The sequence below is a fragment of the Pteropus medius genome, unplaced genomic scaffold (assembly GCF_902729225.1).
Source record: "Pteropus medius unplaced genomic scaffold, Ma_sr-lr_union100, whole genome shotgun sequence".
In the NCBI taxonomy this organism is placed as follows: domain Eukaryota; kingdom Metazoa; phylum Chordata; class Mammalia; order Chiroptera; family Pteropodidae; genus Pteropus; species Pteropus medius.
Window position 1 is genome coordinate 37642514 of NW_024351730.1, and position 16611 is coordinate 37659124.

The 16611-nt window shown below is 35.4% G+C and overlaps 1 protein-coding gene and 1 pseudogene across 3 annotated transcripts in view; both read left to right on the forward strand.

Annotated features, from left to right (window-relative positions):
- Nucleotides 1-16611, forward strand: part of GRID2 (glutamate ionotropic receptor delta type subunit 2) — a 1244525-nt gene that overhangs the window by 1037907 nt on the left and 190007 nt on the right. For all 3 annotated transcript variants that reach the window (XM_039845721.1, XM_039845720.1, XM_039845722.1), the window contains one exon: nt 4412-4607. In XM_039845721.1, the coding sequence (XP_039701655.1) occupies nt 4412-4607 (196 nt within the window). The remainder of the gene's footprint in view (nt 1-4411; nt 4608-16611) is intronic.
- On the forward strand, nt 3052-3170 carry LOC120588620 (uncharacterized; annotated as a pseudogene).

The window sequence follows — 16611 nt, forward strand, 5'->3', positions numbered from 1 at the left end:
GGAAGGAAGGAAGGAAGGAAGGAAGGAAGGAAGAAGGGAAAGAAGGGAGAAAGGCAGGCAACAAGAGAAATAATTGAGATGGAAAAGAAGTTTATGGGAGATTTTTTAAAGTTTACATAGGTAAGATCTAGTCTTTCGTTAAAGGAAAATAGATAAAAATATGAGGGAAAGTCCACCGAAGGAAGAATAGGCATTAGATTTTTAAATAGTTGAAAATTTAGAAATGTATTTTTATCAACACATTTATTATAATGTAATTTCATTAACACAAAGTCATATAAATGTCCCAAAGAGTTTGCTATGAAGAAAGTTATGACCATTTGAATCATAGATTCAATCTTTTACTAGGAAAGGAAATGAGAAATTAGTTTTGACTTCGATCATGAATCTCTTCTTCAACAATATTTATAAGAGGTTATCCTGCTCCACAATCGTACACACACAGATCTATTAATAACCATTACACAAGGCATTATAAGGAGAGGAATCGTTATAATAATGATCTTCATATAAAAATAATAGATAAGTTGTTCAAATATTGATGTGACAAGTGTGACAATAACTCCTTGAAGAGGATACTGTTATTCTCTCCATTTATAGATGAGGAAAGTAAGATTCACAAGGGTACCTAACATCACATAACTCACAAATTAACAGATCTGCTTGATTTTAAAATCTAATCTACCCAATGTCAAAGCTATTGCTATCAGATATATCAGACTATCCCATGTGTCAAAATTAATTTTCAATGCTTGAAGGGTTTTAAATGTTTTCTTTTCTCGTGGAAAGAGTTTGAAATCAGCCTAGATTTGCTCAAATTCCTAAAGTTTACAGAGTGACCTAAATTAAAATTTCTTAGTATTTGTAATGTTTATGCAAATAACTATATATTTACCTACCAACTCTCAATATTGTTTGGTACCCAGGTCTCTAGTCGTCTAGGAAATTACTATGAGGAATAAAAGAAGAATCTCAGTAAGATGATGAGAAAATAAGGCTGATTAGAGCGGCAAAGCTCTCATTCACCACTTACAGTTACAGACACTCATTTTTTACTCTATGTGCATGACTGGGAGTGTGGATTTGGAAGGGGGGCTCAGGCTTAATGGATTCACAGAGTGATAATTCAGTGAGTTTTATGTGAGTATATGTGGATTTTGTGTGGTTAGGTGGAGAAATGGAATATCCTAGTATGAGTGTATTCAGAGTTAACTCTTTTCTAGTATGCTCTAGATTTTCCCATTCCTTCTATGGCCTGGGTAAACATTGCCAATTGTTTAAAAAGAAATGTCAATATGTTCCATGGTAAATTAATTTATATATTAGATTCTTAATTATTTTAGAATTGTTTTGCATTTTAAAACAATTTGGCATGTCTCAAATCCACCTAGGTATTGACCTTCGGATACAATGTTTGAGGATTCCCACTTGTAGTGTAACTTACTAGATTTCTTTTAGAGGATCATAATATAGGCTGTAACATTTCTGCTGACTTTGCTCTAAAATCTTATTAGCATGAAAATAACAAAATGACCACTTATGATAGGCACTCCCTTTCTGTGCTGGGCTCCTAAAACAGCCTTCTCTTTCTATAATAAGCTATTTGAGCTCACTTCATTTTTTTTTTTTTGTCACCTTTGTTACTATCTTGGCGTACTATAATGGAATGATACTGATTAGACAAGTTATAATTTTTATTGCAAGCATATCTCAAGGCAAATTTGTAAGCTGAACTTGATATAGGAAATGAAGCTATAGGGAACATACCTTCGTTCTAAGGTATAAAATACCCTTAATTTAAAGTATGTTGAAAATAAACTGCCTGAATTTAAAGTATGTTGAAAATAAACTGCCTTTTTTCCTGGCATCAGGAACTTCACATAAACGATATATTAAGATATTTCTTTTAAAAATTCATTGCATACAAAAGAGTTTCACCAACTAAATTCTGTATTATAATTCTATATTCAAGTTGTAAAGATAACATTAAGATGATGCTGTGTTAAAAACCTAATTATGTTAAAGATACCAACATTTGATTTCATTGTCTTTTCATGGAAAATGAAGAAAGAGTGTTAATTTATTTCGGAGTATTTTACTAGTATGAGTATTTGGGCAAACCAGTTAGGTATTTAAACATAGGCATAAAAAATTTTCACCCCTAAACTCTGATCTTAGTACCACCAAATTGAAGCTTAACAATTATAATCAAGAGCGATTGCCAGGGCAAATATATGATGACAGAAGGAAATTTAACTTTGGCTTGTGTTCAGTTTACTTTTTAATTGTACACTTGAAACCCATATAATTTTATTAACCATTGTCACCTCAATAAATTTAATTTAAAAAGGAATGATTACCAGAACCATTTAGGCAGCAAGTGACCAATCCTATTCTGAGAGGGTTTCTGCTGAACCCTAACATGGCCTTCTCCGGCTGTAGACCTTCAGGTTCTAGAAGATGAAAACTCTGTACACTTCCCTAGCCTAGGCCCTTGTATTAATAGAAATTAAAGGAATGGGCCTATTATAACCCATATAGATATATTTCCTTTCTTTCCTGTGTTACCACTTTAGAGCATCCTCCACTAAATATTAGGAAATATGTTAAACTGTTAATGTTTGAATACAGTTTTAATCCTACAACTTGAAACAGCAATAAAAGAGAGCTAAATTGTTCTTTTGAATCAAAATTCTCATTGTTACACTATGACCAAGGTAATTATGGTATTTCCTAGGAACAAATGACCTGTCACTCTGGTATTAAGTTATATCCTAGGTACATGTAGCACACTTATATTTCAGATTTTGCTATCTATTCTTCATTTATACTGCCACTTTACTCTATCTTTTATAAATGGTAGAATTACTTCAATAGTTGTAGAATATTCCAGAAAATTCTTTCCTTCAAATAGTGATTTTTAAGTGCATTATTTCATGCAGCAAAAGTATACAGCGGAAGTGAATTATCATGGTAGTTTCCATCAAGTAAATGATATACATCAATAACATAAATCTCAATAAAATGCAGATTTAAATTTTGCTCAAAGTAGTCTACGACCACACCACCCTGAACAAGCCCAATCCTGTCTGATCTTGGAAGTTAAGCAGAATCGGGCCTGGTTAGTACTTGGATGGGAGACCACCTAGGAAGACCAGGTGCCAGTATCTAACTTTGAACGGTATGCTAAAGACACATATTTGTTTTTAAATGTCATTCATTGGAGTTGGGCACCTACACAAATTCAGTGAGATCCAGTGGAATGGTACTTGGTTCTCTATGTCAGAAAGCATAGACTGGTTCAGAAACTCAAGAGTAAGGAAACTGACTACTTATTTAGAGATAACCTGGAAAAAGTAGATATCATCTAACTCAAAGATTGATTTGAAAATTCTGGAGCATTATTCTGTAAAAGAGAAAGCTGAAAACATATTTAGTTTTACAGAAGCATGAAATTAATTTCATTTGAATACAAATAAATACTTCTCTCTTCTTCCCTCCCTCTCCTTCTGTCTTTTCTGTCTCTCTCCCTGCTCCCCACCTCTCTCTCCCTCTCTCTCTGTTTCCCTTCCTCCTCTCTCTTCCCATCTTGCTCTCTCACACACACTGACACATAGACATTTAAAACAAATAATATAGCAGAATAAATATAGAAATAAGAGTCAGCATCTTGAAGTAGAAATAATATGGCCTTTGAAGCCAGTCAGATCTACATTTGAATTCCATCTCTATTCCTCACTGACTGCCACATTGAGCAAGTCCTTTATTATCTCAACTTAAGTTTCCTCATCTGTAAAATGTGTAAAATATATGAACATGAGGCATTACTGTAAATAATGTATGTCGACTGCCTGGCATTGTGTAGTAGCCACTCAATAAGTAATGACTATTATAAATACTATTTTTTAAGTATACACTTGACCTCAAAACATGTTGTTTATGGAAAATATAATTATTTTATGAAAATATTTAAACCTTGCTACTAAAGGAACATGGGCTTAAGGCTTATAGCATACTGAAATTTTTTTAAAAATTAAATAATTTTATGGTTACCTAGCAATCTAATTTAGTTTGTCTTTGCTTTGATGGGATTGCTAGATTTCATTTATTTATATATGCATTTATTTATTGATTTTGCAATGAAGATTTACAAAAAAAGCATTGCCTTACCACTAAAAATTTCCACCTTTCCTTCACTAATGATTTTATCTTCTCATGATCCAGATAATTGTCATACATCCAAACAGCAATTCTCCTTACATATTACATCTTAATATTAATAAACAACAAATAAGAAAAGCAATTTGACATTTGTATTTACATATATTGCTCTTTGCTTACTTTAGCTTTATTTCTACTTGAAAATATTTATTATTCTTTCTTTTGTCTCTCATCTCTCCTAATAATCCAGGTCTCTCCAGGACCTTTCCAAACAGACAGACATCCCTTACGGCACGGTCCTGGACTCTGCAGTGTATGAGCACGTTCGCATGAAGGGAATGAATCCTTTTGAGAGGGATAGCATGTATTCCCAAATGTGGCGGATGATCAACCGAAGCAATGGGTCAGAGAATAACGTTCTGGAGTCTCAAGCAGGCATTCAAAAGGTACTGGCCATAGTTCTTCATTCATAGCCTACCATTTTGTCTTCTCTGTTGAAATTGCTAAGTTGAGATTGGTTAATTGTTTTTAATGTTAACTTTGACATAGAGTTTTCAGTTCAATTATATCTTCCATTGATTGAAGAAGATTTTGAGGTGACTCAGTATTCCAATAGAGGGAATCCAGAGCCCTCTATGATATCTCTAAAGGATCTGTTTCCAATGTAATCCAAAGCTAGAAGACATGAGCTGGTATTTTGTTCAGAACAGCGTCAGAGACTTATACACATGAAGACTAAGAAGGTTTTCACAAATCAAATTCCAAATATCATTCAGGTTATCCAATTCTTTCAAATGATTCAAGGTATTTTCTACACTACATTTGTTTTTAGATGAAAACCTTATATTTACTTATCATTATGTAAAGCTATCTGTGAGTAAAAGTTCATCTTGTCAACAAAGTTTCTGCAAATGACTGTTTCTATTTCCGAAAGTAAAAATTGTTATATCTTATCTTTATATAACCATAATATAGAAGTTATTTTAAAAAAAAAAAAGAGGAAAGCGGCTTAGAAAGCAGTTCTTTGTGCGAAGAACAGGAAGCTAGTTTTTATTCTGGTCTATAGTTTATACATATGTATACAGAAGTAATTCTTTCTCGGGTCCCATCAACCTCCATGTAAGAACTGAATGATTTTTGCTTAAAATTATTTTAGTGGCTACACAGTGAAAATCACAATGGCTGATATTCAATAAATAATTATAGGATGAATGAATGAATAAATGAATGTCAATAACAGCTGCAATGGTAGTATACACTTTTTTCTCTGTGACCTTCCATAGTAGAACAATTTGGACCTCAAATCTGAGTTCCTTGTTCAAAATCAGACTCAATAATACCATATTGGAGAATGTTTTGATGACTATAAAAATTATTCTGCCACAGGTTCAAACATTATTCCATGCCTTTTCATATGATGTTCTATATCTGCTACTGCTATTGCTATGGCCCCCTAGAGTCAGCCTAGTAATTTTTGCAGTCACTATATTGATACTATTACTTAAAAAAAATGATGATGCTCATATAAAGTTCTCTCCAAGTACTAATAATACCTTTAAGGAAGTGAATGTCCTTAAAAAATTAGAAATGGCCTCTAACTCCTTCACCCTTATTGTATTTATTCCAGTTTCCCAGGGCCCACGTATTAATCCTTAAATGTTTCTTTATTGTTTTTCTCAAGATGCCCATTGGCTCCTGGAAGTTTAATATGGTGTCCTTAAGTTAGTGGGGGTTGGGGGAAGGTGGGGAGAATGGGTGGGTAAATGGACATATATGTTGTCTGGGGAATAAGGGAGAGTATGCATTTTAGTGTTTAGTAGTTTCTCGTAGGATGTAAATGAATATAACCTTCTGAATAAGTATACTAAATGGTTTTTGGAAGAGTTATTTTTTTCTTCGCAATGTCTACTGTTAAAAATAATTTTGTTTCCTTGAAGATGAGTATAAATTGAAATTCATTGTTTATATTTCCATTCCATTTTAGAAGCCAAAGCTCCCCACACTTTACAACCTTTTTCTATACCATATTATTCTAAAGAAACTTTATTTTTTTCTCCCTGAAGACAGATTTCTAATCAAAAAAATTTTTTAAAAGCTTACATATTTACTCATTTATTATTTACTTATTCGTCCAATATTTGCTAAGTACCATTTTTATACCAAGCACTGATCTAGGAATTGGAGATAAACTTAACCACAGAGAAATGATCATTAGATTCATGAAATATAGTCTGGTGAGAGAGATAGAAATGGGAACTAAAATATATAATCAAACAAAATGAGTTAAATTTGATAAATGCCATGAAATAAACATATAGAGTGCTATTGTAGAAATTAAAGAAGGAATGAATCTACTTGAAGTACAGTTATCGCATAAGGCTCCCTAAGAAGATAAAAAGAGTGGAAATAGTGAGACCATAAGAGACTCTTATAACTTTCTGAAGTGCCCAGAAAAGTGGATACATGTAAACAAGGCCTTGTTTTATTCTTATGTTCTTATACACACACATAACTCATATCCCTTACGTTCTTTGTATTAGTACAAACTGGGTATACCACTTATATTCTTGTATTTCCAGAATAATATATAAATCATAAAGATATAGGATATCAATTGCCACTTAAAATCTTTAATAGTCATATATGTGTTAAGATATAGATGTATATCTTCTAAGGTCTTCAGCATTGTTTAAGAAAATCTCTCCTTTCCCAAGTACATATGTACAGTTTTCTACATTTTCTGGGTTTTTTTTTTTTTTTACTTTTATGTTGTTTAACCATATGGAATTTAATTTGATATTTGGGTATACGTAAAAATAAATTTTAAATATTCACAGAGAATATTTCAACATGAGATTCCATGAAATAAAGGTGTCTTTGACTAGACCATTGATAATTTTGTGGCATGTTTTGAGAAATTGTGTTCATTATTCTTTAAGCTTTGCTATTTCTCTTTTCTTTAAATATGTAGCCATTTCATCACCCTTCAATATGGATTAATATTTCTTATGTTGTTAAATGTCATACTTAAAAAAAAAAAAATCCGTATGAAGAACAGAAAGAACTCTAATTATAGAGACAAACTATCTGGTTTTCTTTCCTGGTTCTTCCAGTTCTTAGCTGTATAACTTTGGGTAGGTCACTTGTCTTCTCTAAGACTCACTTTACCCATCTGTAAAGTGATCACAGTGTGGGAATCAAAAGCCTGGGCTTGGTACGCACATCAACCTGGGTTTGAATTCTGTTCATTTTTGTTGTTGTTTAAATAAAATGTATAAATGTGACTAGCTAGTTACTTCAAATCTCTGGGCTCCAGGATTTTCATCATGAATTTCTACCTCCTATGGTTTTGTCATTACTTAAAAAAATAATAATAATATATGTAGAAGCTTCAATAAATAGTATGATTAGAGCTATCAGCTCATAAGTCTAAAAATTACCTGAGAAAATACATATGAGGGATTTGTAACTACAAAGCATTATTATTTAATATTTCCTAAGTTAACTTAAAATTGTGACATAAAAACAAGATAATGCAATAAAAGACCCAGAGAACGATTTCTATCCCCTGATAGTCTGCTGATAAAGAGGACTTATGAGTTTTGAGTATTTATACACCACATTTATTCAGTTTTCTGATTTACTAGAGGGGTAGTGAAGAATATCCTTAAGAATTCATAATGAAAAATACCAAAGTGAAATTTGCTTATACTACATATTTCTTTCAACCAAAATCACAGTCAAGTGAAAATTGATTACACAGAGAATAGGTAGTAATAGCAAAATGTATTTTGGTTCAGTTTGCAAGGTCTTGGCCAGTTTCTATTAAAACAAAGCCAACCAACCAACAAACAATAACCTCACCGGGAGTTCATGAGACTGAGAACACTTGAAATGTAGTTGTGGCTTCTTCCGTGAGTAAGTTGTCTTATACATATCACACAGAAGCTTCCTATTCTTTGTCAATGATTTCCTCAGAGGTTAATATTCCACAAAAGGCCAAACTTCTTCTGCAGTATCTTTGACAAGAATTTATATGTATATATAGTAACTGCCTTACAGGAAAACCTGCACTATCGTGAAAAACAATCCTCACAATCTAATTATAACAAAATAGATCCAATTAATGTCACAGCTTGTGCTTGTTCTTAATTGTGCTACTAGTCTCATTAAGTTTCTTTTTCTTGAAGGTAGATCCTGATGCCTTCTAATATCTTCATTCTTCTCTTACCAAAGAAACCTGTTTAATGAGGATTAAGTCAATGAGTTCTGATCTACTATTCTTGGGAGACACTCACCTATACCAAAAGTAGCCTATTTAAACTAGAACAAATTTATTTTTGTTTTCCTCTTCCAAGGACTTTTTGCACAAATAGAAAAAGTGTGATTTGAATAATATAACCGAATTTTTAAATGTATTCATCCAACACTTGTTTATAGAGCACCTGTTTATAGAGCACCTGTATCAGCCAGTATTTTAGTCACTGGAGTGAACACAAATGAAAACAAAATGCCTTCATGGAGTTTATATTCTAGTGGAGGAAGCAGATAATAAGCAAGATAAATAAAATATGTTGTATTTCAGTAGTGATAAGTGTTAAGGAGAAAAATAGAGTAGGTGAGGGAGAGGAGGACATGGAGAAGATAAACTACTTTGTTACATCAGATGGCCAGGAAAGTCTTCACTAAGAAAGTGATACTGGAATAAAAACTTGAAGCAGATGGGGAAAGGAAGATGAGGAAGCGGGAGAGAGGGAAAGAGAAAGAGATATATATCTGCATGAAGTGTTTCCAGACAGAGGGGTCAGCCAATGCAAAGGCTGTAAGTGAGTGCATGCCTGGATATCCTAAGACTATGAGAGGTCAGTGCAGTTCCAGAAATAAGGGATAATATCAGAAGTGTAACAGGTCACAGAGGCAGAGGGCCAAGTGGTAGGAAGAAGGCAAATCATATAGGGTCTCGTTACTCATAGCATAGCCTGTGAACTAACTTGAAAGCTTGTTAGAAATGCAGACTCTTAGGCCCATCTCAACTCTTCTGAATGCAAATTTCATTCTAACAAGATTCATATGCATGATAAAGTCTGAGAAGTGCTAACACAGCGCTGTATGGAACATTTTATGTGGGCTTTTACTCTGTGTAAGATTTACTCTGTTAGGTGGCAATGTGGAAGCTAGAAACCAGTTAGGAGGCCATGATGGTGACTCAACAACATTCTAAATTACACCATCAAAAATCAATTTTTGTTAAAACCCAAATATATATTAGAAGACTATAACTTTAAGCTGTTATTAGCATTAGCACAATGATGGAAATTTAGTCTATCAGATTATTTTAGGAGGAACTGGGACATGAGACAGGTAATTTCTGAGAACAGATAAATTCTAGGTTGCAGATGAGGATCTGACTAGGAATGAAGGATCTGTGCGTAGCACTGATATAGAAATGCCTCTGGTTATTAAGAGGGCAATATTCATTGCTGGATAACCTATTATAACTCAAATGGTGAAGAACAAATTATTGCAGAACCTCAGCAATAAAGACTACTAGGGAAAAAAAAAGAAATTCAGGATTCATAGTATTAGAAATCCTGTCCTAGTCAGAGGATCTCAATGGTAAGTATATAATACTTCAGACTATATAGTTCAATGAGGTGTAAACTCTAAGGGATACCATAGCAACCAAAAAGTGGATGGTGATGCCGGCAGCAGCAGTATTGGATTGATTAGAAAGATAGCATCAATAACAGTTAAGTAGACTTAGTCTACTTAAGTCCCAGAGCAGTAAGGGGAAAGGGGAACTGACAAGGTTTAGATGGGGCATCAAGGCTCCTGCCAAGAGCTGGGTTTCAGGGCTCAGCTCTAATCCTAGCTGGAAAACTGGAGGACTGAAATGAAAGCCAAGATGAAAGACTGGTTATATTAAATTGGCCCAAATCAAGGATTTTTGGAGAACTGTGGCAGAAAGGCAAACTTCAGACCCTATGCAATTGTGAGGAAAGTATACTCATTTTATTCATCTCTGGCTGAAAAATTGGGTGGACTGAACTTATTTATTCAGCACATAATCAGGGAGCAACTATTATTTACCAGGCACTGTTATAGGCTTGGGAGGTATAATACAACAAGTGAAGTCCTTGCCCAAATAGATTATATTGTAGTGGAGAGAAAACAAGCACATAAATGTGTACTATAAAGGAAAAAATGCAAGGGTAAGAATGAAAGAGAGCAGAAGCAGAAACAGGGTGTTGCCATCGTATATTGGATGGTCTCAGAAGGCAGCTCTGAGAAAGTAACATTTGAACAGAGACTTGAAAGAGGACAAGGTATGAGCCATAAAGATGGTAGAGAGAAAGGACAGGAAGTGCTTCAGGCAGAAGGAACGCTCACTGCAAAATTTCTATGGCAGAAGCTAGCTTAGTCTAATGGAGAGGACTATCAAGAAGACCAATGGTGCTGAAGCAGGTGCACAGAAAGAGTTTTGGGGGTGGTGGGACAAAGGGGTAAGAGATATCAAAGTGGGAGTTAGGCAGGATGGAGGCTGTTAAAAATGTCGATGCTTGGATCCCACTAAGGTTCCAGTTGTATCTTATTTGGGGAATGGAAAGCACCTAAAGATCTTAAAACCCTTCAGGTGATTCTCATTTATTAGAGGTTCAACATCACTGGTATAATATTTCGTGACCCATTTAAATGACTTTGACTTTTATTTTGAGATGGGAAACTAAGGGGAGAGTTGTGAGCAGAGGAGTGACACGATATGACTTACCTTTTAAAGGTCCACTCTTGGTGCTGTATGGAAAAGGAGAGGACATGGGGGAGGGAGTGTCAAGGCTGGAAGCAGACCAGTGAGGAGGCCACTGCAATAATCTGAGATACACTGGTGGATGGACCAGAGCGGTTATGGTAGAATTGGTGAGAAGTAACTGAATTTGAATATATTTTGAAGGTAGCTCTGACAAGATTTTCTAAAATATCGAATGTGGGGTATGGAAAAGAGGAGTTAAAGATGAATCCAATGTCTTTGTTCAAAGTAGTCGGAAGAATCAAATTGCCTTTTTTTTTTTTTTCGAGATTGAGAAAACTATGGAAAGAGCAGTTTTGAGGAGCCAAATTAGAAATTGTCTTTGATATGATAATTTATATGAAATGCTTATTAATTATCTAGATAAAGATGCCAAGAAAGCCGCTGCACATATGAGTTGGGTGTTCAGGAGGAAGTTCTAGCTGGAGATAAATATTTGGAGAATATTAGCATAGAGTTTGTATTTAAAGTAATAAAACTCGATGATATCACCAAGGATGTGTGTGTATCTATAGAAGAAAGATGCCTGAAGAGTAATCCCTGGGACAATTTAGTTTTTAGAGAAGGGAAAGATAAAAAGAGTATAAAAGAGTCAAGGAAAGATCAGCCAGTGATGCAGGACAAAAAACTAAAAATGGTTGTTTAAAGACAAATTTAAAAAGTGTTTCAAGGAATTTCAAATTATCAACTGTCTGTCAAATGATGCTCGTGGATCAAGTATAATGAAGACTGAAAATTAATGATTTATTGGCAACCAGTGGACCTTGACAAGAGCAGATCTGGTAGAGAAAAAGGAAAAGATATTAAAATTACACTGGAGAGAAAAAAGAATGAGAAGTGATTCAGTGGAGATTATGCGAATAGGTATATTTTATAGAAGCTTTGCTAAAAGGAAATGTTGAGTAATGGAAGGGGTTCCTGGAATGGAATGTGAGGTTTAGTGGAAATTTTTTATGAAATAAATATACAATATCTGTATATTGATAGATGATACAGTAAGGAAAACTCATGATGCAGGAGAGTAACAGGAGACCTGTCCTTGAGTAGATAAGTAATGGGCGCCAGTGCACAAGTGGAGGGTTTAGACTTAGGAGCACAACCTATCCACAATAATGTTACCAAAAAAAAGAAAAAAACAAGTTTGGCTGCTTGCTGCTCAAAAGCCAATACTTGAGAGGCAAGTGTTGAGTGAAGAGGAAAACTTGCTTTATTCAGGAAACCTCCAGCCTGGGAAGACAGCGCATTAATGTCCAAAGGCCACCTCTGAAGTTCTGGACCAAGCAGAGGAGTTTTAAAGGGAGGAAGGGGAGGAGGAGTTCCAGGGAACTGAGTCACAGATTATGCTCTTTCACACCAGACTCCTGGGCACCAGCAGCTGGTTGTAGCTACCCTAGAGACAGTCCTTCCTTCTGCAAAACAAATTCATAAATTATCTTCTATACCCTGAAGTTATCTCTTCCTGCTGGACAAAGAAACAGCACATCAGCAACACAAAATTACACTATGAGAATAAAAAGAGTTGAGCAAAAAGTGTGGGTAACATGTGAACAAAGACCTAATTAAGAATTAAATTATTTAATGATAGCTGCCAAAAATACTAGGGGTATTAAAATTACAAGGGTTTGGCTACAGTAAGAGGAGAAAAGATAGAGCGTGTGGGCAGACATGCAGATAGTTGGAAGGTAAAGTGGTGGGAACAAGTGAAAGTTTGTTTTAGATTACTTGTATTTACTAAAGGAAACAGGAAGCAAGACCATTACCAAAGTGTAAGCAGCAGGATAGAAACTATGAGAATTTAAAGAGAAGATAGGAATGCTTGCTATGGAGAAAGGGAAAGACAGTAGACTAGTGAAATGTAACGGGATTCCTAAAAAAGACTAAAGGCCCTTTTGCAGTTATAGTCATGACTATAAATTGGGACCAATCAGCATAATCATGGGTTTTTCTCTAGCCATCTTTAGCTGCCTGAATGTAAATATGGAGTTGACAGAGAGTCCGAGGTGGTGGTTGTTAGATAAGCATGGTAGAAGAGAATGGATGAGAGTGTCGAAATGTATGCAAATAAATAATCATTATTATGAATTATGAAATCTGAGCTGTATTAGAAGAAAGTGATGGCACAAAGGAGATTGAGGATACCAAAAAGATGGCATGAACAATGGACTGTAGGTCTGGATGGAACTGAAGAATTGTTGGAGTCAGTGAACCAGAGGGCAAGGACAGGATTGGAAATAATATGAATTTGGTTGAGTGATGAGACATTTGAAATTGAGATGATAAAGAGAGTGCTGGTATTGGAAATGATATGACATGGGAGTGGGTGGCTGAGGTAAGAGAAAAGACACAATCTTTGGAGAAGAGGAAACCAAGAGACTGAGAAGCCCAGTACTAAAATGAGATATCTATATGAATAATTAAATCACCAAAAATAACCACAGGACTGGTGTTTGAGAGAGTGACAGCAAAATGACAAAATCTTCAAGCAATGTTGGAGGAATGACAAAGTCAGCAGATGAGTGCACTAAGAATGAGTAGCAGGTAGTATAGTAATAGCATGACCTTCAAAGATAGAGGACTTTAGAGACAAGGGTCTATAAGTGGTTCAGGGGGAAAGGAGAACAACTACTCCCTCATTCAGCCCCAGTGGTATGAATCTTGTAGAAGGGAAAAAGCCACCACTTCGGAAGACCACAGGTAATGTGGAACTGGCAGAGGAGAAGCAAGCTCTACTTAGCAAATGAAGGAAGGTAAAAGGAAATTTTTAAAAAACAGATTGAAAAATATATGCCAGGGTGACTTATGTCCTGGTTCAGGATAGTCTCGATTTTGCCAGGTGTCTCACTGTTATTTTTAACAGCATCCCTGCAATATTGTGATTTGTAATAAGAAATATTTTTTGGGTCTTCCTCCAGTTTCTGGCCTAGAGCTCCTAAAACCCTTGGAATTTCCTAAGTGAGGAGAGCAACAAAAGTTTTTTTATTATGTTAATGAGTAACATTTGGACTGCACAGAAGACTAAGGCTGGTTGCCAGGGAAAACAACCTAGGGATTAGAAAGTTGGCACTTTCAACCCCACCCCCGACCTCAGGGAGGAGAGAGGGGCTGAGATCGAGTTCAATCACAGTGGCCAATGATTTAGTCAATTGTGCATTTGAATGGAGCCTTCATAAAACCCCAAAGGACAACAGAGTTCTGAGAGCTCCCATGGTGATAAACACATGTAGATTTAGGGACAAGCAGCAAACTCTGAGCAAGCATGAAAGCTCCATGCCCTTTCCCCATACCTTGTCCTATGAATCTCTTCCATTTTGCTGTTTCTGAGTTACATCCTTTTATAACAAACCAGTAATCCAGTAAGTAAACTGTTTCTCCGACGTCTGTAAACTACTCTAGCAAATTCATCAAAGCCATGGAGGAAGTTGTTGGAACCTTCAATCTATAGCCAGTTAGTCTGTCAGAAGCACAGGTAACAACCTGGATTTACAATTGGCTTTGAAGTGGGGGAGGGGGTAGTCTTGCAGGACTGAATCTTTAACCTATGGAATCTGTTGCTATCTCTTATAGATAGTGTTGAAATTGAGTTGAATCGTAGAACACCCAGATGATGTCTGGGAATTGTTGGTCCCCCCACGTGTCAGAATTGGTCCTAGAATCTTTCACCTCCTCTTACACTCAAGATTATTCACAGTACAATAATAAATTGTATGATGTCCCTAGACATAGGGGTCACGGTGATGATAGAGTTCCATAGACTAGAGTCTAGAGTTGAAGAGGAATGGCAAAATTGATGACAACCAAGGTATGAGCAGGTCCATATCAATAAGAAATGAGGAGTGACTTGGAAGTTTTGGGTTTTTCATGACAGGCATTCAGGGATCTAGAGCCAAAAATGGGCTTTAGGCTCTAGGCAAATTGTGTTGGTAAGTTGGTGAGTGTAGGGTGGCAGGAGGGGTGAGCATGTTCATAGGACCATACTGACAACAGCAGGGTAGAGGCCTGGCTAAGAGCATTCTTAGCAGCAGCTGAGAGATTTGAAGGTGTTGCTTTCCACAGCTTAGGATGAAGTAAGTGTGAACCAAGTTACATAAAAGAAAATAGGCTGTGAGTAGAAAACAAATTTCAAGTACTACACAGTTTTACAAATAGTTATTCCTGGTCTTATGTGCCTCAAACCCATGAACCACACCGGCCATATTCTCTTTTCCAGTTTTTCCTTTCCCCTACTTTCTAGAGCTCTATGGTATCATTTGACGTTGAGTAAAAATGCCAAAGAAGATGACAATTTATGAGCCAGCAGCAGAGTTAGGGTAAAAGCTAACTTGAGCTTCAATGACTTATTAATATATTGACTAGGTACATAAGTTTAAAATCAGAGTTAGGCCCTTATTACAGGAATATATAATCAGTCCAAACATAACTTAAGGAAAAACAAAATACTTGACAACTTTGGTTCTGTGAAAATGCCAAGACTCTTGGGCTGCTAAACCACTGGGCTTAGAAATAGCAGTGCATTTACTACATTTGTGCTTTTGCCAAATGATTCCAGCAAACAATATATGATTCACTTTAGCACTTTACCTGCATCTGGGATCTCAGATCCCTCTGGCATATTTTTTGCTCTTTAGGAATCAGACTTTTTAGGTCTGTGTCAGTTATCACACAATGAATATCACTTTTCTTTCTGCACCAGTGGGAGAATGAAAAAACACACACACATCATTGCCAGCAGCCCTGCCAATGCATTTGCGATGCCTGGGGTTGGGTGTTTTTTAAAATTATTTTTTACAACTTTATTTCTCATAATCTTCATGGATGTCTTAAATCAAAATTAGTCTTGATTAGATATTTTCCCAAAGAGGAAAGGAAAAAGCTAAAACCATATACTCCTTAGGCAGTCATAAGCAATTTAACTTGAGTTAGACTATGTCAGGTCTTATAGCACATAAAGCAAATTATAAATCAAGAATTTTTTCCTGGATGCCCAGGAAGATACAGCATAAGGCCACACACACATTATTACTTAACACATCAAAGCATCTATCATATAATAAGCCACTGCCACGCACTAATAATAATAATAATAACACACATTGTCAATACTACTATTACAATATATATATTTCGGTAATTTAAAGTGAAAAGTATAAAGTAGTGTTGTCTTATGTTTATAAAGACGACACTACTAACCCAGTATTAACAGAGCATGTACTTTTAAAATTGCTTTTTTTAATATAGTGATTTAATCTATGGTGAAAACCAGACCTGCTCCAATTCTTCTTTTAATTAGCTACACTCAATTCATCTATTCACTCATTCTTTTAATCAACAAACTTTTTTTTTTTTTTTATTCAGTGGCTGCTAAGTACCAGAAACTGTGTTAGGCACAGAGGATGCAGATATTGATTAGCCTAGCACGGGTGGGACAGTAAAATGAAGAATAGTAGCTACCCCACAGAAAGATGTACAAGATAATATGAGAAAAGAGAAAGAGAACAAGCATAGCCTAGGGAATTAGGCTAGCTCAGATCTCAAAAGCTTCCTAGAGGAACTAATGTAAAATGTAGAATAAGTAGGATTTAATTAGGTAAAAGAGAGATAGGAATAAATAGAATAGGGAAGAGACAGCCTAAACTAAAGCATGAAGG